The following is a 27694-nucleotide window of genomic DNA, read 5'->3' as shown; positions in this document are numbered from 1 at the left end:
AATATGCAGAATGGAACCAATGAACAGCTACCACTACTTACACTGATTATTTTATATAGATACTTATCGTCATATATACATTTTACTAGTATAAAGTTTACAGTTTAGAAGAATAATGTGTGCATTATTACCTCATGTCATTACAGATTAGTGTCCGAGAGTCAAATTAAGCACCAATGTTTCATTATAAAAATCCCACAAGTAGACAGCTGAAGACTTTCCATCAAACTCAGTGTTTGCCAAAGGTCCAGAGCTGTAGCTATAAATCCTCAAATATTGGACTGTTTAAAATAAATGGAAATCCATCATTGAAAGAAATCATTCCTTAGCAAGACTGAAGACAAAAATGATACTGAAACATGCTTATAGAAATGTGTTGTTTATCTTCATACAGTCATTCGTATTCTCATGTATGTGTGTCTATATACATATATAAAATTTATACATACATACACAGATACACACACGGACAAAGAACCATCATGATGGTGGGGGAGGAACACTAAATTCCTCCATATCCTCCCTGCTGTTCCAGTAACCACCCTACCCAAGCCCAAAAGTCAGATGACAAGATCTTCAGTACATTCAGTAAAAAATAAAATAGAATAAAAATAAAAAAAGAAAATGCAAACCAACATGGAAGAGTTTTTTTAAACAGTGTTTGTATCTTTTCCATATGTTGCCATATGTGCTCTTCTCTGTTGTCCGTCTGCAAGTCCACTTATCTGTCTATCTGTCAATCAGTCCATTTCCATTCACCCAATGGTCAGGCCAAACCCACATTGAAATTTGTTCTTTTTATGGTTCAGAAAGGCTCCCATTGCTAAGGTCAGTGGTAAAGGCACCAACTTCTTTTCCAGTGTGGCCCCAACGACCCAATTACTATCCACCGAGCCTACAAGTGAGGAGAAGGAGAATGCAGAACTGAAAAGTCTTGAAATTAAAGTATCACATTATGTTAATAATTATCTATTATTATTACATTAATTTTGTTAAGTGAAACTGAACAACCAGTGGGCCCTTTCTATCAGCTCTTAAGTTTTCCAGCACAAACCAAAAGTAAAAATGCAACATTTACTGGCTTCAAAAAAAAAAACAAACCCTTGAATGTGAATCTTAACGTGAACTTACCTTTGGTTGCTTTACACAGATCTTGTATTCAATTTTAATGTAGACTAATTATCTTAACGTGGGTCAGAATTATTCATTATATCTATCCATCTTCAAAACCTGCAAATCCTGAGCAGGGTTGTGAGGAAGTTGGAGAAAGCATAGGATGCCAGGCAGGAATAAACGCCATAAATCGCACTATGCAGAAAATAACACTGGACAATTTGCCAGGCTATTGAAGGGCTGACACTGGGTTTCACAAACACACACAATTTAGCATCACCAATCCACTAACTTGCATGTCTTTGGATTGTGGGGATAATATTTAAAAAAATAATTTTTACAGAGACAGAGTATTGTTTCTGTTAGTTTAGGTTAAATGGCAGGAGCCTTTTTTTAAAATAATGCATGAGAAAGAAAACAGATATATTAAATGTTTTCATATTCATTTGTAATATACTAAAACCTCAAGATGAATCTAATTATTCACTTCACATTGTTAGGTTTTAAATATGCTTATTACTGGTATAAAATTTAATAAGGGCATAAAAATTATCTTGCACTTTACAAAAGCATTAGGACAAAATATTTAGGTAATTTTATAAATCTTGTAAGAAGTGAAAGTCAATACAGTTTTAGTTACCAGTTTAACAGAAGAGGATATTGCATTATTAGAATGTCAAAATAAATTGCGCAAAATATGGCAGGGTTCTTCAGCTGAAACTGTTCTAAGGTGTACAACAACTACCTGATAATTTCAAAGGCATTACCAGCTTTGCCCACAATACCAACAATAGTCACTAAACTTAATTAAATAAAGTAACTTTCAATAAGCATCCTCTCAGGTTTGAAAAGTAGGCTCCTCCTTAAAACTTCAATTTTCATAGTGAAAACATTTTCAGGGAGGTAAATTTACTCAGGATCGCATAGTAATTCACAGTTTACTGCTAAATGGGCCAAACTGCATGTTTCTAAAATATTCTTTATGGCTTGCATTCGATTAAGTTACTAGTTAAATAACTAAAAAAGGCAATAAAATGATAATATTTAAACAAACATAATGTTGGCATAAAAACTTTCCCTTACCTTTAAAAAGAAGGTTTGCTTTTGGTAAATCTAGCTGGTAACCAAATGACATGCTTGTATCCTGCATCCTTGTACTGGCTTCAAATTCCACCCCAACTTGTAACTGCATAAAATATTTTAAGCACATATGAAATAAATAATTACAGCAAAAATGAAAAATTAACACATATATATTGTTAATGAAATGATCAGTCTAATATGCTTTCAAGTAAAGATACAATTATCCACAGGGCGTTACTGTTCTCAAAGACCCCCTTTAACATGTATTTCACATATAAATTATATTCATATATAATTTAATTGGATTACATTTACACCTGGTATTAAAATGCAACTCCAGTGTCTATTTTTCTATGGAGCAGAGGACCTCTTATTTCACTCAATACCGATTCCAGCTCCATGGCTGCTGGTAATTTTACTAACCTGTTACATTGTCCAAGAAAATATAATTGTGATAAGATTTGTTTTGATTATAAAAAAAAAAAAAAAAAAAAAAAAAAACAGAAATGAACAGGTGACATGACTGAAGTGTGTAAAATTATAAAAGAAATTAGTACAGTGGATCTGAGCTGTTACTTCAAAAAAAATTCCATTGGAACACTAGGACATGGCTCAGAACTTGTGAAGGTTAGATTTCACACATGTTGCAAAAATGCCTAGACACATGGAATACATTACCAAATAGTGTGGTGGAGAATTGGAGTTTAGTGACCTTGATGAATAGGATGGACAAGGCTGAATAGCCTGTCTTGTCACTACTTTTCTAATGCACTAATGTGGTGATAGCTGTTTATTTATATATTTCGTCCAGCATTGGTTATATAAAGTGTTATTTTTGACCCTCAGTAAAAGTGAGCTTAACAACCCCCTTGGTGTAGGTCACTTAGTTTTAAGGCACTGCTATTTATCCATTGTGCTGCCTAACTGATTAAAATGAACTCCAAAAAAAGATATCTAAAGACATAGGGAAATTTGGTTTATTAATACTGTTGGAAGAAAAAGAACATGTCAAAAGGTGTGGAAAGCATACCTGTTCATTGGCTTTATGGTAATATGTAGCATGTGCTCCTGCTTGTCCAACCGTTAATGTTGCAATCCAGTTACTGGCTGCAGTAAAAAAAAAAAATCCATGAAATTAAAGCAAAACTGGGCCAACTTTCAGTTGTAAAGGAACAATCTGGTCAGCAATCTAGCAAATACATGAAATGGTAAGACTGATACTGGTTGCAATATATACATGCTTGGCATTATCTTAAATGCATGAAACAGATAGCTTTGCCAAATGCTGCCATCTAGTGGCTACATATTTTATTGATAGAAAGAAAAAAAACTACTGCAATCAAATCAAAAAAAAAAACTAAAAACAAAAATTAACACAGATAAATACAGGCATTTTTCTAATGAAGGTATGAATAACAAACTGCATATGTAAAAAAAAAATTAAAAATGTAACTTTAATATTAAAAGAACAAAACAGTGGAACAATGGATAGCGTTGCTTCAGAAGACTGAACTTAAACCTCTGTACACTCACTGCTGTTTGGAGTTGGCGTATTCTGAGCCTGTAACCATCCTCTTCTCACATCCCAAAGCCAGGCCTTAACTGAATTGGCAACCGTAAAGTGCCTTGGTGCAAGTGTGGGTTTATGTGTAAATGTGTCTTGTGACTGGGGTTCTTTCCAAGCTTGGTTCCTAATTTCAATCCCACTCTCGCTCCTATTAGGATATGCCCCCATGAACAGAATTAAATGGAAATTGATAGATGGATGAAACTGATATTTTTAACACAGAAGCAAAAAATGTTCACAATCACTTATTATTTCTGGATATTTGTCAGACCATATCCCATAAGGTGTCTTAAAACATCAGAGTACATTGCAATTTGTTCACTTAACATGTTTTTGCAAAAGCAACCAGTAAAACTGCCTGAAATAGATTATAAAACAGATATGTATTATACATTTCTTTGTTTAAAGTATTCATATTAATAGTATATCAAATTTCAAGCAAAAAGCCCTTTAAGGGGCGGCATGTTTACAAGTTATCCGATGCCCAGCAACATATATATCAGCCACTATGACCCAGGGAACAAACGGACTGTTGTAACAGTTCATTAAAATGTATTCTCAGCAGTGGAATCAAAGCATCTTCACACCCATGTGCAAAAATTTAGACCAGCACAAACCTGTATATTTGCCTGCTAGAGACATAACTGTTCCTTCCTCTCCAGATCGACGATGATATACCAGTTCTCCTCCTAGAGCCAGATTCGAAGTAATGCTCTGTAGATAATGAGCAACAATGATACCTGCAAAACACATACACAAGTCCAAAACTAAAGTATAAACAGTGTGTTAACAAATGAGAGGAGATTACTGAGTCCATTAAAATGTGTTTGCTTACCTAACAGGTTAAACTAACATTTCACCCAGGTACTTTTTAAAAATTGCAAACATCTCAGTTTGACTTGAACAGAACACAAATCTGAGCTCAGGCTGTATGCAAACCTGATGTATAAATTACACGATAAACATAAGAAAATGATTTTGAAAACATTTCTGTATCTGGGATTGTAACAAAAATGTATTTACCAAGTCACTGGCTGCTAATTCCATTAACAAAGGCTAGGCAGTTTTATTTTGAAAAGCTAGTAATACTGTGCCAAACAGAATACAATACAAGCTTAGCAAGAGATTGTTAAGATGAATGAAAAATCAAACACCACAAATAAGAATTCATGTGGCATTAACATAGCTATTTTTAAAAAAAAACTAATATGTCTTTGGTTATCACACAAGCAACAGTGATGCCAGCATGTGATGTAACTTACAGTATGTATATTTAAAGTACACACGCACACAGATACAACTTTTAAATTACTAGAATATGATGTACAGGTAAGTCCCCAGGTTACGGACATCTGACCTACGAAATACGAACGGGGCCGCAGCTGTGACGCATGCACCTCAGTAACTGCCGCTTCGTCATCTTTGGCCCGGGGACACTGCAAGCGGTGGCTGGACGGAGGCTGGAGGGGGTCGATTTCGCTGCTCGCGCTGTGTAGTGCCCGTCGTGCAGCTCCCGGCGGCAAACAGTTTCACTGCCCGCCCACCACACATGGCTGCCCCATTCGTTCTAGGTGGACGGCTGGTAATGCTGCAAGTGGTGACCCTGTTGTGGCTGAACGGGGAAGCGGGGGGTAGCATTGTAGTGTGCCTCGGATGGCTGTGTGTTGAATGGGGGCGGTGGTGCAGTGGACACTGCAGGCAGCTTACTGTAATGGAGGCGACTGTGATGTGGGCTGGTGATGAACCGCCCCTCGTTGCCCCCATTCATTCTCAATAGCAAGCCTGCTTGTGCTGTTATGCACTTAGCAGGAAGTTGTTTCTTGTCAGTACAGGTTGGTCCAGATCTAATTCTGCAGATCCAGATCGTCTGGATGACTTTGATTCATGCAGGGACGATTCTAGTTCGGTGCGAAGACGATTCTTCGTGACGTCAGTTCGCATACTTCTCGATGGTCCGGGATTTTTCAGGTGATTTTCTATGTAATAAACTGAATAAGTTATAGCGTCATGAAAATTGCATAATTAGATCTGGACCATCCTATACATCAGACGTGTTGATGACTGGTGCCTAATCTGCTGTGACAGCGTGTACAGAAGAGCTCATCTTAACCTTTTGTCTTCACCCTTCAAGAATGTCGCTGAAACACAAATCTGATGCAAATGCTGGTGATACAGTAAAGAAGAGAAAAACCATCACCATTGAAAATAAAGTAGAAATAATAAAAAGGTCAGAAAGAGGTGAAACTCCATCATTCATTGGCAGAGCACTTGGTTACAGTCAGTCAACAATAGCATGTATTAAATTTATGTACCTGTTCCAACTTACAAATTCAACTTAAGTACAAACCTACCATCGCTATCTCGTACGTAACCTGGGGACTGCCTGTATAGTGTATGTTGTGACTAAGCAAACAGTTTAATTTCAAGTGTCAAATGACAAACATCTGCATGGTATTTAAATAATATAGATGTCCAAAAATACAAATATTAACAAAAACTGAAATCATTAAGGGATGCTCCGATCAGATTTTTTAAGGCCAAAACTGATCTCCAATTTCATGTTACTTGATCAGCTGGTTCCGATACCATTTTTTTTTTCTTTATACTTTTAAAAATCTTTTAACACTAATCTCCTGCATAACCAGACAAATAGAAGTCTTATGTCCTATATTAAAGTGTATTTTTATAATTAAACAATAGACCACATATGTTAACTGTTCACTTTTTATTAACAAAATGAAATTCTCTAGGCTTATTGTTCAGTGACCATAAAATACTAAAATAAAATTTCCTTAAAATAGATACTTTAATAAAATATGTACAATTAAATAATTACAGAAAAAAATCTAAACAATATGACAGCTTGTAATATGCCTATTTGAATGACACACAGCAACAAATAATAAACACAGTAGAAATCTTTAAGGAAAAGCTTATTGTTTACTAAGCAGAAATTTCAAATGCATCTTTGTGTTTTCTTTTTCCCCAATTAAAAGGTGTAAGCTGCTGCATTTTAAACTAGCTTGCTATTCAAACTTAAGCGGGGCCAGTTTTAATTTAAAGGACAAAATAAAGGTCTGTATTCCTTAAAGTACCTTTTTCAGATTATTACTCAATTTTCTTTAATGTAAAGTCTTAATGTACCAATCGCCTGTCATTCACTGGTAAAACAACAGACACCATGGCTCAATACCTTGCATAAAGGAGCACTGCACCTAAATTGCCATACAGCTTAGAAAACAAGTGGCTGAAAATATCATTTTTTGTTAGCGGACATTTTACTGATCTGTTTTTTTTTTTTTTTTTAGTGAAAACAGGCCGATGTTGATTGGCGATCGATCGATTGGAGCATCGCTAATCCTTTTATTGAAAATTTTATAAATAAGGAATGTACACGGTGACAAAAAGGTCAGATTGTGTAAAACATCTATCAAGAAAAAATACTAACAATTATGTTTCACTCTTATATACAAAATTCAAATGTATTACAATGATTGCATATATTAAAAGCAATAAAAAATGATGTTATTTATGTTCAAATAAATGTCAAGACTGCAGAATAAATCCCAGGTAAGGTACTAGGTTATCCCCATTACACAAAAACATAGGTGGGCAAATGGGAATTGCTAATAAGCCTGAAAGAACATTTAAAGCTCTTAATAAATACTGCACTACAATTCCATTTCTACTAAACCATGGAAAACTATGCAATCAAAAGGTTTTTTTTTTTTTTTTTTTTTTTTAAATAAAATGAATATTATATAAGCCTAAAAGTGCAACGATTTTATGTGACATTTTTATGTACTTTTTTTGTCACGCTTTAAATCAGGCTTATTTTAAAACCTACATATATATGTTTGGTATCATTCTTTTCAGATTCTTATTCAGTTTTTAAAATTATAAACTAAAAAATATCAAGAACTCACGTCCCGCAAGACAAGACTTTGTGCCAAAAGATTTAACCACGCCCACGTAAACATTTGAATGGTCAGCTCACCCATTTTCAATAATAAAAATGTAATTGCCGATTAAAAAGAGTGAATGCATTGGTGTACCAAGCAAGGAATTCCACGTAAAGTCATTTCATTAAGGTGTTAGTTACATCAATATTACAGGACAAAGTTTTTTTTTTCTTTTTTGATGAAGTCAGGAGAGCTAATCTGGTGCCGAGACATGGGAAAGTCTTGACTAAATTATGTCTGTTCACAGTAGTCTTATCAGGGTTAAGATTTCACACAGCAACTGCAGACTGTTCTCATCGTTGAACCAACCACTAAATTCCTTAAAGGGTAAATCTAAAAACACCATCAGCTTACTTTTATTTACTTAAATCTTTTTTGTTATTATTTACTCTATTATTTGCACGTGGAGAAATTAAAATAACCATTATCTAATCATTCAGAGAAAGGAACAAATTCAAAATCCCCATAAGGAAAAAACTGAGTAGCGAGTTTTTTTTATTGAAAGGCAGCAACAAAACACTCACACATTCACAAGTACTCACCTGACCCTGTTAGAATATCTGGATTGCCCAGAGTAACAGCTGCAGTGAAGTCTTCTCCCCTATATTCTGCATCAGTTTGCCAATTTATAAATTTAGACTGCTGGGTCTAAACAAAACACATATTTGGGATAAAATAATTAAACCAAAGTATTTTCTTAGGCCATATGAATCACAAAAAATGGCTAATTAAGATTACAGAGACCAAACGTCCTTGTAAATAAACACGAAAAACATAAGTAACAAGCTGTACAAGACATACAAAGCACCAGTTACATAACTCTTACCTGAATTGCAATTTTTGAGCGCATTTTGTCTGTTAGCTGATGAATAATCTGAGCATTTAAACTTCCTGTATTATCCATGTCTCCCACCATAACAGGAAATGCCTGTAGAAACAAAGAAAATTTTGCTGCCACTTGTAGTTTATAAAGGCAAAATGTCTGCAAGGTGTAAAATGAGCAAACACGGTTAAAGCCAGATCTTACAGCTTACCTCTGTAGGGCTGAGTTGTTTCATGCCAACATACGTAGCCCCAAAGTGATAGTTCGATTCACCAACTGTACTGAGTGTGATGGTATGGTTTACCTGTTTTATTTAAAGGGAAAAAAAGCTAAGCGTCAAGATCACAGCAAAACAAAAGCATATATACAGACAGGATACTTCTGAAAAGAACAGTCACTCCAGCTAAAGGGACTGTCACATGCAGTATTTTAAATACCTGAAAATGATTGCTAAGACCTTTATTTACAATCAGCTTCACTCCCTCCATCTGAATAGGAAAAACTTCTGCAATAAAAATAACAATTTCATTTAGATATTCATTATCCAAAAACTTTGATAACAAAGAATTCTCCCATGGAAATAAAAAGTAAAGATGATTTTATACATCATCTGCACAACAGACTTTTGACATGAGAAATGAAAGACAAAACATGAGAAACAAAAGACAATAAATGCTTACTTCAATACATCATTATTATGTTAGAAGGCCTTAATGAAATATGATGAATCCATAGTAATACTGGAAAACATATTTTCATCTTATAATTAGCCCAAACAAATTTTCATGTGTATGAATCTTAGGAATAACTGCAGCAGATCCAGGCAACTAAAAATAGCCCTCCCTAAAATAATAAAACAACATACGGGAATACATGGGAGAAAAGATGTAGCTAGAGTATATCCATTTGAGAACTATGACATATAGGATGACTCAATATGTACAATCTATCCAAAATGAATTTTCACCAATCTATAATCATATTTAAAATTGATATCCAGTTGAAAACTATATTAATCAACAATAGGGATACTAAGATGTGCATATTTTACACATCAAAAACACCTGGAATAGAATAACAGACTGACTTTTTTTTTATATAACCTATACTAGAGTAGGAACACTTTTATTAAATTACATTTAGTATAATGTGACACATCAATGTAACAGATATATAGGACAGGACTTTTAATTCATTTACAATCTCAGGTGAATTCTGTAAGAAATCAAGAGTGCATGAACCATGCTGTTAAACTACAGTGCCTTATAAGACAGATTTTACTTAAAAAATATTCATAGACTTCATACATTTGCAGTATTATAAACTGGTCAATAGAGCAAAACATATGCAGAGATAAAAGAACCATCAATACAAAAATAAAGGAAGGAAGACAATGAAAAATTAAACTACTACTGCTGAAACCCAACTAGAGTCTTCATTATGTACAGGTATATGAAGGGTGCAGCATAAAAGTTAATAAGGTAAGCAGAACATACTTAAAATATACAACTAGAGGAGTTAAAAATTTCACACTCCCAAATTACTTTGTATTTGCTTCATCAGTTCATTTTGAACATAAAATGTTACCTAAAGTGCATAAAGATACCAAGAGATAAAAGCAGTATCTAAATATTACATCTTGCAAAAAAACATTATTAAAAAAGGCATGCAAACTGGATGTTTGAAAGATATCAAATTTCTGAGAGGTTTTACCATCAGTGTTAATTTAATATATAACACATGGACAAAATGGAACTCCTGTGGTGCAAACTACAAATGTCTCAAAACTAGGCTTCATAAACTAGTACCTTTGACAAAAATTGTATAGAGGAAGATTCATCAGTCATTTACCAACAATCATCTTAACAGCTACAGCAGGCTCCTTCATTCTTTTCATCTATAGAAAAGTATATTCTTAAAGTTGGTGATTTTAATATATTCAAAGAGAATCATAAGCATATATAAAAATAAGCATTATATCATAGTGCACATTAGTATAGCAAAGGTTAAATCACAAAAAGGTTTGTGCCTATAGATTTTTTTATTTTTCTTAGCAAGCTAGAAACCCCCAATATATCCTGAGTCAAGGTCAGGTACATAAAAAGAGGCTGACAGGCAGAAATCCCAAACCCCTCCCTTCTCTCCAGGTGGTGAACGTGAGCAGAGGACTAGAGATAATGGTGGCAGGAACTGGATGGGTTCAGGGTGGGGAAAGGGCCTGTCATGTGGGTTTGATGGATAGAATAAAGTGCTACGCTCATTAGGCTGGTAAATATTGGTGGCACGAATTAGAGACAGGACTAAGGCAACTGGAGTTAGGAGTCAGACAGGGATGATAAATGAACTGAGTGAGGTAAACTATTGATAAGAACTGTAATAAAAAGTAAGGTAGCCCCCTTGCTTATTTAACTGAATTGAGACGGTTCTGTACTTTCTGTAATAAGAGTACCATTCTGGCTGCACATTCTGAGGTCTCAGAGTGTCTTGTTTGTGCAGCGTGTTTCTGTCACAACACATCTCCACCATATCCCTTGCTCATTTTTCTGACACAAGTACACTATCTCTAGCATTGCCATCACTACTTTCCTGCCAGAAAAAAAATGTGTACCTTCCACTACTTCCATTAAGCTTTCTCACAATTTTACCTTTCCACCGTATCTCCTCTACATAGCACACATCTACTCCCCATCTGTTCTGAAGTTGTACCATTTTGCCCAATTTATCCATCATTCTCAAAATGTGTTTATGAAAATATTAACATATATACATGCAATGTATACAATTCACTCACAAACATACTATATATTGTCATGCATGTGCGTCTGTGGATCATCTGAAGCAGGTATTGCCACCCTGGGCAGATGGGGGCACTCGCGCTAACCTTCTACTCTTCTTTTCCCTCCACAGCACTGAGAAGATGGCCATTGATAACAATTGATTCTGCCACTTCCCGTCTTCCGCCTTTAAAATCTGCCGCTACCAAAAGGCGGTGGTCAGTAATGAATCGACTGAAGCAGAGAGCAGAGCTCCACAAAAACCTAACATCTAATTGAAGAGCACCGGCTTACTTGTCTTGCTTTTTTCCAATTTCTTGCAGAGGTGGGCATTGTGGCCCTTTGTTTCATTTTGACTTTTATTAAACAAGGACAACCAGGATGGCACCCCAACATTTTTCTGTGGGAACCTGCAGTGCATTCTTCGACAATATCAATCACAAGTAAAACTTAGACAAAACTTTCCATTCTATTAATATATCAATGGTATATGGCAGTGCCTTGCTTATTAAATAAAATGAGCAACATAATGGTGCAATGGGTAGCGCTACCCCCTCAATGATCCAGGTTTATGCTTGTGGCCCATGTGAAGTATGCACACTCTCCTCTTGTTTGCATGGGTTTTCCTCTAGGTATTCTGGTCATCCCCCACATGTCCCAAAAAAAGGAGGTTATGTTGACATTTTCTAAGCTGACCCTGTGTGATTGTGGGGGTGTTTGCCTTGAAAGATGTGTGCCTTCTGATGAACTGGCATTCCGTCTAGGATATTTCCTGCCTTGCACCCAGTGCTGCTCGGATATGCTCCAGCCTTCCATGACCCTAAGATGGATTAAGTGGGTCTGAGGATGTTATGTATTTTATGTTATTAAAAAAAAGGACATTTAAATATTCCTACCATTTATATACAAAGAGTGTTTGGTTTTGAATGTTGCCCTCTTCACAGCCAGAAAAAGTTTTGAGCTCAATTTAATTGACTAGTGTTTGTGTTTTAACCACCAAAAATGTCACCATTACTATAACCGAGTATTACAGATTGTTGAGATATTTTACAATAAAAAAGGGCTTTAAGAGATGAACTAAAATTAACTTATAATTAAATACTGGAATGGATGACAATTAATCATCCCGAGTATTTTTAGTATAGTGCATCTGAATATCAAGCGAGAAATGACCAAATAAGTCCTTCATGCATCTCTTTGTGAAATCTCACCATTTCACTAACTCAAAAGCTTGGCTCAGAGCAAAGACAGAGTCACGTAACCATTCATTCAGCCAAACATTTATGGGCTGTTTCTGGTTCCTATTCAAGCAATAAAGAGGCAATTTTATTATAAACATAAATTGGCAAGGATTACAAATTGTTTTGCTGTGTATGCATGACTGCGATAGGTATGCAAGCATTTTCCAGAAAAGACACTCAGAAGCTGTTACCTTTACACTTTCTGTGACATTCCTCAAATGTGCCTGGGTTCGGTAACTGGTTTTCCTGTTTGGCTGCTGGTTTATCTGTTTGTGGCATAAGTGTGGAGATAGGTGGCCTGGTGAAACCTGGGGGTACAGAGACCAGCCCGGTGCCAGCAGCCCCAACAGGGGGACTTGGAGATCCAGCTGCCAAGACGTTACCCATTGCCTACTAAGAAAAAAAGGAGGTCAGAAAAAATACAAGACGGAACAGTTGGTGATTCTCAATATTCCATCAACACCACACTTTTTATAACGTGAGAAAAACTGTAAGAAATGTGTCTTAAATGTCACAAAAACTATAATACATTACACAGTAAATACAGACTTGTAACATGCAATATATGTTGTAATGCATACCCTACTACATGACTTATGCTTAGCATTCCTCCGAGTAATAACAATCAAGCTAAACTTTCTCACAGGGATCACTCCCACCATATTGGCAGTAGCCCTAAAGTCACAATTGACCTGACTGAAACGGAGAGCAAACGGCTCGCCTTCCCACTGCATTACAACAAAGTACCAACCCCGCGTGAACTGCTCAGCAACTGTTAGGGTCACCCAGACAGGGTTTGCAATTCAAATGGGCACCTCTTCAGTCCAACCGCATATCACATCTAATTACACCCTTGTCCATGTCTCTCTTGCGTTGCTACCATGCACCCCACCTTCTAGTCTATAGTCTTCTGGATTATTTGAGGTGTCTGTGTTTTACTCCTTTAACTGTCTCATAGTCACCATTCTCACCATCCCCACTTATGTCATATAAGGCCTCTATGATACTTTACTTGAATGTATTTGGGCCCCCGATTGCCAAAACAGAGCCTTACTCAACACCCACTCTGCGGAGCTTTTTTTTTTTTTTTTCTTCACACCCATTTCACCCGTCTTACATGTCTTATCTTAACCCTCATTCAGGTGTGCCCTCTATTGTGGGCACTCCAGTTCACTGAAGAATGTATGCCCCCACCCCCATTACAAATACCAAATCAGTTTCAAAATGCATTCAGCCTGCGTTAGAACCTCTCCAAGACTAGTATCCTCGTCCCTGTACGGCGTGCACAAGATTATTTATCGGTTCCCCACGAGCGGCCCCAATGCGGCGTAATCCCTATGGCCTGTAAAGGACCCCATGGCACTCACGTTGTTTCCCTGACAGAAGGACGGAGAAGCTGCTGCCGGCGGATGAACAAGGACAACCGAACACGTTCGCTCCAATGCATGTCTCTCTCTCTCACTCCAATTGGTCGACGATGACCTTCTCGTCTCGTTGATTGGCTCCATTTTACGCTAATCAACTCTGAGCCTGTTTCGTACAGTTATTCAGAGGAAGGGGCGTGTCACAGCAAAGATTAAACAGCGCCTTTACATCATCTATAGGCGGAATGTAGAAAACGCGTGTGCTCAGTAATATTGGATAATAATAAAACTCTTCATAATGCCACCCTCTAAAGAGACAGGCAGCTGGAGTGGCTGGAAAAGCGTGAATAGGCGGTCGTAAAATGACGTCTTTAAAATCTAGACATTGATGCGCTTCTGCCGTTGTAATAGATTTAACGTTGTATAGCGATTACTACTTCAGATTGTCAGAGACGGGTTGGTTGCACTGAGGGTTACATACCGGTCGTGATGAAGGTCGCAAGCAGGCAGTGCGGGTAAAGTTACTACCGGCGACCTGTGGCGAGGTGGTGTAACTGCCTCAGCAAATTATGGATGTCTGCTTCTTAACAAGTACGGGTTTACGGAAATAATTAAATGAAGCCAAAATATTTTCCCAAAAACTTTATTAATAAATAATACAACTCTTCATCCATGATATTCTGCTACAGTTAGAAAACGCCACGACAACACAAAGCTATGTGAAGCTTGTATGTTCAATTCGAATTGACGTGTTTTTTTGTAAGGGGCCACCACTTCTTTTCCTACAGTCACAAGTGACACTAAATTGAGCCTATTAACGTGTCCTGCAAATCACTGGTGTTGGGGCCTTCTGCAGAACCTTTGCAGTAGTTTTTGCTGCTAGTCTAATACGGTAGACTATATACAGGTACTGATGGAAAAAATTCAGCCTTCATTGCTGAAATTGCTATTAACAAATGAGGATAATAATAAACTGAAATGGTACCAAAAACATCAGGAAAACAATAACTGTGGAAATTAATAAAAGTTGTCTGTTAGACATTTTGTTTGACCAACACTTATAGCCACCACTGTTTTACATCACTGGTGCACAGGTCCAATGAGCCAGTGTATGTTGTGGTCCAGGACATTCCAAAAGTGTTCTTTGGTGTTTAGATCAGGAGAGAATTCAGGCCAAGTCAAAGCCCACAACCCCCACTCCAGCATTCCTTGGGACAGTTGTGGCTACAGCAGCAGTGTGGCCTGTTATTGTCTTACTGTAGAGTTAGTTGGACAGAGTCGTCCTTCTCTGAAGCCAATGACACACTACACAACTTTTTCTCATGGGGCATGTCAGACTTACCTACCACAGCTGCTGATCTCTTTACCAGACTGACAATTAGATGACTGAAAATTGCTTTCTATGTCAAGTTTAGCAACTGCGTGCCATGGTATGCAACGTAAGAGATATCAAACAGCCGAGCCTCTCACTTGTTTGTGAGGTCCAAAACATATGCATTCCTTATTCCCGGTCACTGCATTATACAGTATGTATTGTATTTCCAGATGAGCATTCATTGTTTGTCAGAGTCCCCCATACAACTAAAGACAAAATCAAACCTGATTTACACAACTAGCTTCAGGGGAGTGTCCCGTCAACTTCCTCCAACTTGCTAAGATTATGTAAATGAAGACTACAACTGAACATTTCTGGAAAAGTCATATAATGTGACCTAGCCTTAAGGCCAATGCTATGGAGTTTGTCTCTCACTATCCTGTCACTGATATTTGCATTGTATTTGCCAGAAGTTTCAGCAGCAGTGATGATGGCAGATTTGAATTGATCTCCCAGATGTGTGTGACTAATCTATGTTGGTCCTGATCTTTAATGGTCACTCAAGGAAACAAAATCTTGAACAGTCATCTGTTCTGCCAATCTTCAGAAACCTTGTCTTCAATTGGGACACAACTGAATGGCTTAATCTATAGGGTCTTGCAAGACTCGCATATGACATGCTTGCCTGCAGCATGTAAAATAAGTCCTGTCTATGCAGTGGGATAGAGTATAATACCCGTTCCCCACCTTGGAGATGTTGGGGATCACCTTCAACTTTTTTTGTTACGTTGGTGGGCCCCTCATTTAGGTAGACCACAGGGCAAGTGCCCTTTCTGCCCCATTTGCTAGCTCTGCTACTGGCCCTTGCTTCTCTTGACATTTGAGGCATTATGGAAATCAAAGAAAATTGAGTTTGTGGCCTTTGTCCTTCTGTGGCCTAAGCTTTGAGTTAAGGCCTTTTTAACGGTAGTCTAATCAGGTATTGTTTCATTTGGACCTTGTAGTTGCAGTTGTTGTATTACTAATATTGTCACGTTTACACAGTGCAGTGAAATTCTTACTTGTATGTCAAATTATCACAGAACACTTTAACACTCTCTGGCACCATGACAAACAAGAATGTATTAAAATAAAGAACTTTAATTTAAATAATAGAACACACAAACAAGTTCTCTTGATGTACTCAGTACCTCTGTTCCATTCTTCCAGGCTCTATGTACAGTTCATCAGGCATATACTATACATAAATTATAAATAACAATTGGATTATACTAAACTAGTTGGAGTGACAGATTTTTGTGTTTGAAAAGCTGCAAAGCATCACTGCATAAGATGCATTGCGTTTTCATTGGCCTAAACAGATTGACAACCTTTTTGTAAAAGTACACAAACTATACCTATAATTTTCTCATTCCAGAAACTGTTGTTCATTTGTAGATTTTGAGCATACATGGACACTTCATACACCATTTTGTGGGTAATAAGCCCAACCATGCAATGTGGATCACTCAGCCACTTGGTACTTCAGCACCATTTCACCTCTCCCAGGACAGACTTCAGGAGATGGTCCCAGTATCACTGTTCTGGTGACATTCTCTTAACCTTATAGTTTGTTTGTCTCATATACTCTACAGGATCACCCTTGGTTAAATGATCTAAGATTATGGGACAGACAAGGAACATTCCATAAATATGACTCTCATTATAGCTCTAAATAAATCTAAGAGTCTGTTCTCCAGAACAGGAATAGCCTAAATAGGGATATCATCAAGAGGTGAAATGAGCACTTTGAGGAATTCCTAAACCTAATAGATACTCTTTCTTGTTATGAGGCCAAGCCAGAAGGAGTGACTGAGGATGAGACTCTCTTTACATCCATTTTCCATATTTGCTTTAACTATTTCAGGATCAGGAGCTGAAGCCTGTCCTGTGGGTGTTGAGTACAAAGAAGGAAGAAACTTTCAAATATATAGCACATTCACACACACAGACATAAGCTCAGTCACAGTGGCCAATTGAATCACCTTTCAGCCCATCATATGTTGTATTTCTGTGAATTGTAGGAAGAAAACTGCAGTACTCAATTAAAAAATTACAAAATGTAGAAAATGTATAAACTCCATGTGGACAGGGAAAATGCCAAGATTGAAACAGAGGTACTGAATATGAAAGATGGTATAAAAACCACTGTGCCACCATGTAGCTTATTTAGTGATTAAATCCATCTTTAGAAATAATTTATTATTGTTATTTTCACTATATATATTTTTCAATGAAGGAAAAGCACAATGAAATGAGTACAATAGATTTTCTTGCTATAATGGATATATTCATTCAGAGAATTCAGCAATGAATCTTTGTAGTGTATGGTTTATTGCAGTACAAGCCATCGAATTAAAACTGTATAAGGATACAAAATTGATTAACATTAAAATATTTTACTGTAAAACATATTAATGTGTTCAATTTTGTATTTTCATTTATTTCCTTTTCATAACTTACAGAACAGTTTCAAAACTGAAAAAGCACTTACAGTATTTAATTAATAGAATAATTTTAGACATATCTGACATTGAAAATCATAGTATCATCTGAATAGCTTGTTAAACTAACTAAATGTTTGATAGCAAATTATTTTTAGACAAATACACCATTCCTCATAAAATATTAACAACAATGAAAGTTCAGATCTAGAGAGACATCATAATTTCTGAATTCATGAATGCTATACAAGGATGTTCTATGTGCCCATTAGAAACATAATGTATATTTAATACCAAATGAGAAATCTTTAAACATTAAAATGTACATCTTAAAAAAAAAGCATTATCCACCTAAGCTTTGGTTTAGAGACTCAGGAGTATGCTGATAATAATTCTTATTATGTGAGGAGTTTATAAAAGCCAAATCTTACAATAATAGCATAATATTCACAAATCTTACTCCACTTCAGCGTTGTAGAAGCACTAGGTCTAAGGCAAGTCACAGGTGTTAGTGGTGAGGAATCCTTCAAGGCAACGCTCCCAGTCTGTCTCTAACAGTAATGACATGCAAGGCCCAGAAGTTGGACTCAAAGGTGCCAGCTGTACCACTTATCCAAATAAGATCTGTGCTAGCCAGTTGTAGTACTGGCTACTCAGACAGGTACAAAAAAAAAAAAAAAACACAGTCATGGATGAACGTGGAAACCCTGTACAGTCAATAACTGGATCTGAAAGCTTAACCCTGAACTCTTTACATTTAAGCAGTAACACCTTTTAAACCCTGGCAAGTGACTGCATTAATATATTTTTGAATAAATGAAATAAATGAGAAAAAAAACCAAAACATAAACAAGAAATACTATGAACAAGAACCAGGGCTGCTAAGTTCTACTTCTATTTATTTAATATTTGAAAATTCACACACACTGAAAAAAAATTAATTAAGGTGGGTTAAGGGACCTCAAATCTGTATGGGTTTTCCGGGGTAAAGGGACAGGGAAAGGCTCAAAAAATTATTTAGAATGAATAAAATATTCTTAATCACAACATCTAAAATCATCCAATACTAGCTGTCCCCTGCGGCTCCGTCCGTGTAGCAGTGAAACAGGACAAACTTTAAAAATCAATAAACAAATAGGTATTGCTAGCTTAGAGGAGGCAAAGGTCCGCTCCAAAAATGAACAGGTAGACCGACTCCCCACTCCTGATGTCAAGCTTCTCCCTCCCCACAGCTTCTGTCTCGGATTACCCCAAATATATCGCTCCAGCATGCGAACTATGATTCTTAGTGTGATGAAAGAAGTCACAAAATCAACCGGAATGTTCAAGCAAATGATAGAAAAAAACTGATCTAAATCTGTTAAGTAGTTCTCTAGTTCACTAGGTAAGCGAAGGTAAGGAACATCCCGAGGCTGGTGCATGAGTGAGGAGGGCCTCGCCCCCTTCCCCTTGGCCAGCTGTGTGTCTTTCAGATTCGCGCAAATAAATTGGTACTGCAAGCGAACTATGATACATCGCACAATGACAGAAATCGCAAAATCAACTGGAATGTTCAAGCAAATTGTAGAAAATATCCTGATCTAAATCCGTTAAGTACTTCTTTCGTGAAAAGTGGACAGACATACAGACAGACAGACATTGGATTTTATATATATAGAGAGATTAATGTTTGTTGAAGTTGTTTGTAAATGCTTATATATAAACAATTTAGCTGTATTATTTTATTCATCTTTTTAATTATCATGATTAATATCATTATCTTCATTTTTACTCTGTTTATCCACATGACGGTCATGGGAGCAACACATTGATTTGGATGGAGGAGGCAAACTTATCCTTAGCTACACCTTATGAAAAATTCTCAGACACTACAAAGCCAGCCAAGAGATATAATTCATCCAGCATGCCCTGAGTCTGCCCCTCGGTCTTCTCTCAGAAGGCCATGCCTTTTACACATCATGTGAGGAGATCCATGAGGGAATCTGAAATATGTGCCTAAACTATCCCAACTGGCTATTCTCAGTCCAGAGTAGCAGAAGTTCAGCTCCAATGCCCCACTTCATATTGCAGATTCCATTACACCTGTCATGGGAAGTAATGACAGCAACCTTGTGAAAGAACCTAATTTCATCCATTTGCGCTCTTAATTTCATTTTTTATTTCACTTTCCAGAGCCTCTCACAATAGGTAAAGATAGAATATACATCATCTGGTAAACTAAAAGCTTTGTTCAAGCTAGTACAATGTCAATGCAGTTGTTACATTAATTCATTGCTTAATCTCATAATCACATCTTCCCTCACTCATGAACAAGGCCTCAATTAGTTGAACGCCTCCAATAGGGGCAAATAGTTACCACATAATCAAAGAAAATAAGCCACTCATTTTCAAAAGGGTGCTACGGCCTAAGATTTTGAGGTGCTGATTCCTATTCCAAATATATCATACTCAGCTGCCAACAATTCCAGTGCGTGCCAAAGGACATTGCCTGATGAAGCTAAGAGGATTACATCATCTGCAGAAAAGTAGTTAATAGATTTCCAAGATGGATACTTTTCAATCCTCAATTGTGCAATCACAATCATAAACAGGAGAGGAGATTCTTTTTCTCTGTAAATACAGCAATGATAATTCATGCAGAAGTAACTTTAAAATCCCATATTCTTGACAATCTCCTGCTAGTTGGTATGGCATACATGTTATATACACTTTTCCAAAACCACTAAGGACACGTGGATAAGACTGCAAAATATATTTTCAAGTGTCAGGAGATGATCCACTGTGACATGGATAGAATCTTCTTTGTTTCTCCTAATCTGAGATTCATTTACCAGATCCTCTTGACAGCATCCCTACTTCAGCACAAAGAATTTTTGCTAAGAATAGCCTGGGAGAAATCCTATCACATGAGTGATTGTGTGTGTTTCCACACCATTCTGGAATTTCTTGTATGGGGCAAGTCCAGAGTAAGAGAGAGACCACCCTGGATTGAGAAGTCTGGATTCAGACTTAACCTTCTGTATAAGCTCTGGCTCATTCTGACTCAAGAGAAGTTACATTCCATGACCCAAGAGCCAGTTTCCATTGCCAAGGTCTAGTATGTCTGAATCTGTTCTACGCTTGCCTGTCACCTGACTGGTATTGTACCCAGCCCTCATCCTTCACCTTTTGGGTGATGACCATATATGGTGAATGTACATTTTTTTGTATTGAGCCTGAAATAGCTAAGCTAGGTCAGTGGGCATTCTCTGAAAATCACTACTCTGAAGATAGGCTTCAGGAGTGTGTTAAATTATACCTGTTTTCAGTGAGACTCTTTGATTTAATCGATACTATCATGAGGTTCATTAATGGACTGGTCTTTGTTCGTCACCCACTTTAGGCCAGTTTGCTAAGAGTAACCCTATAGGGAATACATATCTCCGGAGAACATAGTTCTCTGGATCACTGGGTAACCAAGTTCCCTCTTCAACATGTCAAGGTCACAGTCCTTGGACTGAAGTCTTGATATAACTTTTAGGAAACAGAAATAAAAAGACATATAATATGGTGAGCACCCAGAAAATACAGCCTTCATTCCTACTTCATATTGTATATCCATAGTTCAACAATATCCATAGCTCAATCTTTTTTAAATGTTATGTTTTATCATATATTTGCACAAATTTGAATTAGGTTTTGGTGCTCTTGATTATATGAAGAATGTCTTAACACTTAAACACTTAAAATGGTTAAACAACCTTGTGCTCCTTTGTTTATCAGACACTGGGCAACATCCAGCCAAATGGAGATGTTAAACAGAAATGTAATTTGTTTGGTTTAAAACAAATAACTTAAAAATATTTGTATTAGGCATTACATTTTTCTCATTCCAGATCCACAAGAAAAGTTTCCTCTTTGTTTGCAGAGTACATTTAGGCATGCATGTTAGACGTATGAGAAATATACTGTAGATAGGGAAGGGGAGCAAATTATTGAGCTTTTCTTTGTCTTCCAGACAAAAAGTTGATCCCTTCTTTAGTGTACAACCATGATGTGGTTCTGTATCCTGGCAGGTCATCTGGCGAATAGACAGAACATTGCCAGTTTCTTTAGCTTTTATCAGACTGAATACTGGACCTTCAGCTCACGAGCCAGTTGACACAAGGCACAGCAGGAACAGCATGTCATAATCAGCCAGTCTCCACACACATTACCCTGCACAGACAATTAGAGATATGGTATTATATAATAATAATAATAATAATAATAATAATAATAATAATAATAATAATAATAATAATAATAATAATAATAATAATAATAAATTCTTTATATAAAGCTTTTCCCATGCTCATTATACCAAGTGCACAGCCTATATCTCCTGACCAATTACAGATTGACTTACCGGGATTTTCCTTCTTTCTCTCAGACCAGTCCGAATGGCAAGGATTGTCCCTGGCAGACACGGCAGACAACAGCACTCACCATAGTCCTGTGCCACTTTGCATGCCAGGATACAGGGGATGAAGGTTCCACAAACGCCTGGGAATAAGATGTATATGAAAAGGTGTTTTAAAAACATCCAATTAACAAAGATTTTAAGTAATCACAAAAAAACAAATAAAAATGAATGTATATACAGTATATCCAAATTTAAAACAAAAAATGTAAACACATTTTGCCAATTATATCAGCAAATGCTGATATTAAAAAACATTTTAATGAATTACTAACACTTAAAATAATACAAATTCATACCACATACTAAATAAAAAATAAAACTAAGCCAACCACAAACTATTTATTTATTCTGTCATAGAGGCCTATATTAGAAAAAAAAAGTACCTATGAGAATAAGTCCAAGTATGCTGGGCAAATGACCCTGATGTAATCCAATTCAGTAGACAAGTATATGGAGCATTATAAAGTACAGAGTTTGTGCAAATCCCCATGCTACAAGTTGTCCACATGTGTGTTCACTAAGGTGTTTTGGAGTTCTGTGCTCAGAAACAGGCAGTTCAGGGACTGACTGGTAAACTCAACCATTTAAGTTTTATGGCTTGTGATTTGGGGTGTACAAAACTTAAGTTTCTCCAAGACATACTTTACTGTTTACTGGATTTGAATTACTCCTAACACTGGAAGAGATGACTTATCCTGATCCAGGATTTGCGGAAATTATAGCTATATGGTCATATTTTTTTTTTTTCTTTCATTAATTAGTTTACTTCTTTCAAATTATTTTTTTCACTTTCTCCAGTTAATGTATGTCAGTCCTAACACTCCTTTTGTTAAACTGAATGAAAGTTTAATTCAGAACATCAGCCTCATTGAATTTCTAAAATAAACTTTCATTCAGTTTAACAAAAGGAGTGTTTTCTTAGTTCAACTGGCTTCTCTGTTCTGCACTGTATGAGCTAGCACATGACAGTTTAAAAAAAAAATACAGTTTTTTCTCCATTTCAACAAATGCTGAATTTTAATTGTTCATATTGAGCCTAATTCTTGCTACAAAGAGTTCAATAAAGGGGTCTGCAACCCTTCAATTGTTCCATCATAGATCCAATATGATGTTCTACTTATTAAGCCCTTGACTCCTTTACAAATGTTATTCACTCACTGTTTTTTATGTATTCTTTTAACACAATATTAATTACACATTATTCTTTACAATTTTAAATTACACCTTAAGGAGAACAAAAGATTTACTGTTCATTAGAAAAGGTTGTACAAATGAAATCAAAATAAGCAGATGACTTCAGAATTACATAATCGGTTCATACTATAGGTACAGTGTGGATCATCATAGACAAAACAAAGGGAAAACTGACAAAACCCCAGTGCGTTTAACCATGTTACATCTCTCATCCTGTTTCCACATTTGTCATACCATTTTTATATTCTCTGTTTATATTTATGATTTTAACATAGCAGTCTGACTATGTCCTTTGTTTTTCTGTACTCATTCATAATATCAGAGACTCACAGATTCCAACGTCCGAGCAACAGTCACATAGTTCAGTACTCCAAGTTCCAGGGCGAGGGATAGAAAATGCTGTGGGAATCATCGGTGCAGGCTGAACAGTCACAGGATGAGCCATTTCTTAAGCTGTGGAAGAAAAAAAACATTACAAAAGAAGGCTAGAACTGTTCCATTAGCAATAAACTATCAGTTTACATCACTATAAAATACAGAATATATACCTGTAACCTTGAATCCTTCAAACCAAGCAGAAGTAAGAGATTAACTTTGCAGTAACAGCAATAACATTTAAAAATAATACTAATAAAGGGGGTTTGACTAAAATGTGTACATGTAGTAGTATCCCAGAAGTGTTTACCAATTTGGCAATGCAGGAATTGCTTATATACCACCTGTAGCTCCTTAATATTTCATTAATCCTGTATTTATGAGACTGACGTTTCCAAGGTGCTTTTGACACCAAGAACACACTACAAATGTAACTGATCTCTAAACAGTGCAGGGTTTGGATCTGTTGGTCAGAGCTCCTTGCCATAGACAAAAGAGGATTGGCTTTCACACCTCCACCCAGAGCTTAGTAATTGGTGTTTTGTCTTTGACAGATGCTTGATAAAACAATAACATTTCACTTATAAATTTCTTCCTTTTTTCCATTCTTTATTCAATCTTTAACTACCTTCCAGGTCATTAGGAAAGGTTTCAGAGGAATGAGTATGGCAAATACAGCAAATTGACAATTATGCTATATGTAAATTATCTTGAATATGAATTAAATACAGCACTAATAAATAAATAATAGCAAATAAGAATATCAGGAAGGTTGTCCTTACATGCAACAGAAAATATACTTGCTCAAGAACTATGGTTTTGTTGAGTCAAAATTATCCCTTTGAAAAAACAAATATGTTATATATGAAAATTTAAGTAAGGAATTTTGGAGAGAGCTGCTGCCTTACAGTTCCAGAACACTAGAGTTGAATTCTGGACCTTTCATCACTTCTGTGGGTTTATCACATTCTCCTTAGGCCTGCATTGTTTTTTTCCCAGGTCATCTGCTTTTCCTTCCATATCCGAAAGACCCTAAATTTAAAAGATCTGAGAAGACATGTTTGTGTATGGGTACCAGTCCCTCTCATTGACTTTCATTCTATTAAGGGTTGCTCCTTATCTTGGTCCTCTAGGGCAGGGGTAGGCAACGTCGGTCCTGGAGTGCCACAGTATGTGCAGGTTTTTGTTCCAACCCAGTTCCTTAACGAGAACTCAATTATTGCTGATGAAGCACATATTGCTTAAGTGACATTTTAATGCTTCATTTTAGTGGTCTCGCTTGTTAAGGTTCTCCAACCTTAATTGCTTATTTCAATCTTAAACTGCTGCATTCAGTGTTTTAATTGCTCCTTATTAGCAATAAGATGTAAAAGACAAAGCAGCCAGCAGTTCTCCAGCTAGCTTTTTTCCAATTACATCTGTGTGTGTTCATCATGCACGGTTTGATTTAATAAAACACTTAATAGAAAAATGTGACAGACTGAAAATGATCTGTTTTAGGCTTCAAATCATTTGGATGATATCCTTGGAAAGGAAAAAAATCTACGATATAAAAGCCTTACATTGCACAGACTAATAAGCCATAAAATTAAATAAGGTCTGAGATTGGCAATGATTGGTTTCTAATTAAGCAATTGGGTTGGAATGAAAACCTGTAGCCACTGCGGCTCACCAGGACCGACATTGCCTACCCCTGTTTTACATCTTATTGCTAATAAGGAGCAATTAAAACACTGAATGCAGCAGTTTAAGATTGAAATAAGCAATTAAGGTTGGAGAACCTTAACAAGCGAGACCACTAAAATGAAGCATTAAAATGTCACTTAAGCAATATGTGCTTCATCAGCAATAATTGAGTTCTCGTTAAGGAACTGGGTTGGAACAAAAACCTGCACATACTGTGGCACTCCAGGACCGACGTTGCCTACCCCTGCTCTAGGGCACTACTCAACAGGAAGCCCAGCTTGCATTAAGATGACCCTTTAACCAACAGGTAGGACAATGTGCGCATTACCCATTCTGCTAAACTTTAGGTGGCACACAAGGCCTCCTAAGACAGCAGATTTAAATAGGATGCAGAAATTCAGCTGCACCCCACTCACCACCTGCATTCCTGAGTGAATGGCTTAACTGTAACTAGTAATAATACTTTGGTCAACTCTGTACAAAAATGTAAATTGGAGTTGAGCTCACAGCTCTGCAGAGATTCATTCAGACAAAGCAGTGATATACAGACTTTCATCCTAGGCTTGTAATTGAAAACTCAACTGTGTCTGGATGTGATGGACACAATAATGCGGCTATAGACAGACAATGAATCTGTAACAAGAAAGGACTTTAATTCAATCACCAGAGGTAATACCTTCCTTCTAAATTAGCAGCATTGATCTCTTCTGTTTCTTTAAAGGAGCCGATTGTTGATAATCCATTCTGTTTTTGGGACCTGAAAGCAACCCAACGTCCATGAAGCAAAAAGCTCACAAACTTTCTTCGGCCTGGAAGCAAACCTCCATAGGGCTGTGGAGTTGGACAGGGCCCTGAACTAGCTATAAGATCCACTCTACCAAGCCAAGCTCTGTGCCAGTGACTGAGCACTGTCTGAGCTCAAACACTGAGAAGAAGCATTACGTCATGAAGCAAACTCCAGCACCTACATCCTAGTATCAGAAAAATTAATGCTTTTCCTTGTGAAGCCGTGGACAGCGCAGCAAAGCGCCTAACATCATACCTCAAACAAAGGACCATGTAATAAAAACCCACTTTCCCATTCTCCTACTTGAACCTGGTGTAACATCAAGCAACTCCACATAATATCAGACAGCATCCTTAAAGACTTGGTATTGGAAAATGTTTATCCGTGCCAAGACAAATTAGAATTCTACATAGCCAGTAAATAGCCTACCTCTTCTGTGTTGTATGTTTCTGTCTCATCAGTCTTGCATCCTGTCTTCTATGTTAACATATATGTAGTTATCATATTTTATATTTTATTCATATTGATTTTATGAATACATTTATTATTATGTTTATTAAAACAAATATGCTTAACTTGCCTTCATATAGGTCTAACAGCCAGAAGCCTCTTACTACAGAGAAAAGGTAAATAAGGTAAATAAAGTGGGAGCCTTACCAAATAATTTAGTTAATTATTTGCATTGCCAAAGGCAAAACTGATAATTAACTAACTGATTAGTTTTCATCAATCAATTGATTCTTGTTCTCACATCCATACATTATTTCCTACATTTATTTGGTGTCCATTACTGAGCACATGTTAAAATTCTCACATCTCCTACAACCATCATGAAATGGATAGGGGGCCAATGTGATAATGGTTTAACACCTAAAGTTATTAAAGTAACAGTGGACCTGTGGATGGAAACTGACTGTTTATGAATGGGGCTGGTGATGTTTGATACAATTTATATATATGAAACTACACTACACTACAGACATTCAACTAGCCGGGTACAACAACAATACTGAAACAGGCATCTCAGAATGCACAACTTCCTATAAACTGCTATGGTGTCTATATATGTCACCAAAAATTCCACTTCTGTCATCAATATACAAGATAGGATTGGTACCCTGGTAAATGTTGGCTCCTTCGCTGTGTCCAGTGCTTTCATGATTTAACTACAATAATCTTGTTTGATAATGAATGAAACTAAAAAAAATTTAAGTAACATTCAATCACGTACAAAGTAAAACATCTGTGACCAGCTGTAAAGTTCACAAAACATTTTAGCTAAATATTATAAGAATTATTAATATTCTTGATAAACAAGAGCAGAAAAGTAATATAACATGAACAGCACAGATAAATAATTATATTTTGTGCAGTAAAACAGAAAAAACACAAGCATATCACAATATAGCATTATCAGACCCTCTCAATCCAAATTTAAGATAGCAAATGACTCTCGCTAATCCCATCAGCACTGGGCACAAAG

At 36.5% G+C, this 27694-nt stretch overlaps 2 protein-coding genes across 5 annotated transcripts; both read right to left on the bottom strand.

Moving 5' to 3' along the window:
* Positions 1-363: 363 nt before the first annotated feature.
* LOC114667282 (mitochondrial import receptor subunit TOM40 homolog) lies at positions 364-14086 on the bottom strand. 4 transcript variants are annotated; one of them, XM_028822530.1, is made up of 10 exons: positions 13931-14086; positions 12755-12953; positions 8986-9053; positions 8760-8852; positions 8552-8653; positions 8268-8373; positions 4381-4503; positions 3227-3303; positions 2197-2299; positions 364-895 (listed from the first exon to the last, which is right to left on the bottom strand). In XM_028822530.1, the coding sequence occupies exons 1-10, from the start codon at positions 14069-14071 to the stop codon at positions 756-758; spliced, it is 1152 nt and encodes a 383-aa protein (XP_028678363.1). In that variant the 5' UTR covers positions 14072-14086; the 3' UTR covers positions 364-755. The 4 variants fall into 4 exon arrangements, with proteins under 4 accessions (XP_028678363.1, XP_028678364.1, XP_028678362.1 ...); XM_028822531.2 differs by having other exon boundaries at positions 12755-12956; positions 13931-14052; XM_028822529.1 differs by lacking the exon at positions 13931-14086 and adding an exon at positions 13145-13240.
* Positions 14087-21600: 7514 nt separating this feature from the next.
* On the bottom strand, positions 21601-23815 carry LOC114667285 (cornifelin homolog A-like). The gene is made up of 3 exons (XM_028822533.2): positions 23694-23815; positions 22113-22249; positions 21601-21922 (listed from the first exon to the last, which is right to left on the bottom strand). Exons 1-3 carry the CDS (start codon positions 23806-23808, stop codon positions 21827-21829), a joined length of 348 nt encoding a protein of 115 aa, XP_028678366.1. The 5' UTR covers positions 23809-23815; the 3' UTR covers positions 21601-21826.
* Positions 23816-27694: the final 3879 nt, after the last annotated feature.

The sequence above is a fragment of the Erpetoichthys calabaricus genome, chromosome 17 (assembly GCF_900747795.2).
Source record: "Erpetoichthys calabaricus chromosome 17, fErpCal1.3, whole genome shotgun sequence".
Taxonomy (NCBI): domain Eukaryota; kingdom Metazoa; phylum Chordata; class Cladistia; order Polypteriformes; family Polypteridae; genus Erpetoichthys; species Erpetoichthys calabaricus.
This window is presented reverse-complemented; position numbering and strand designations above follow the sequence as displayed.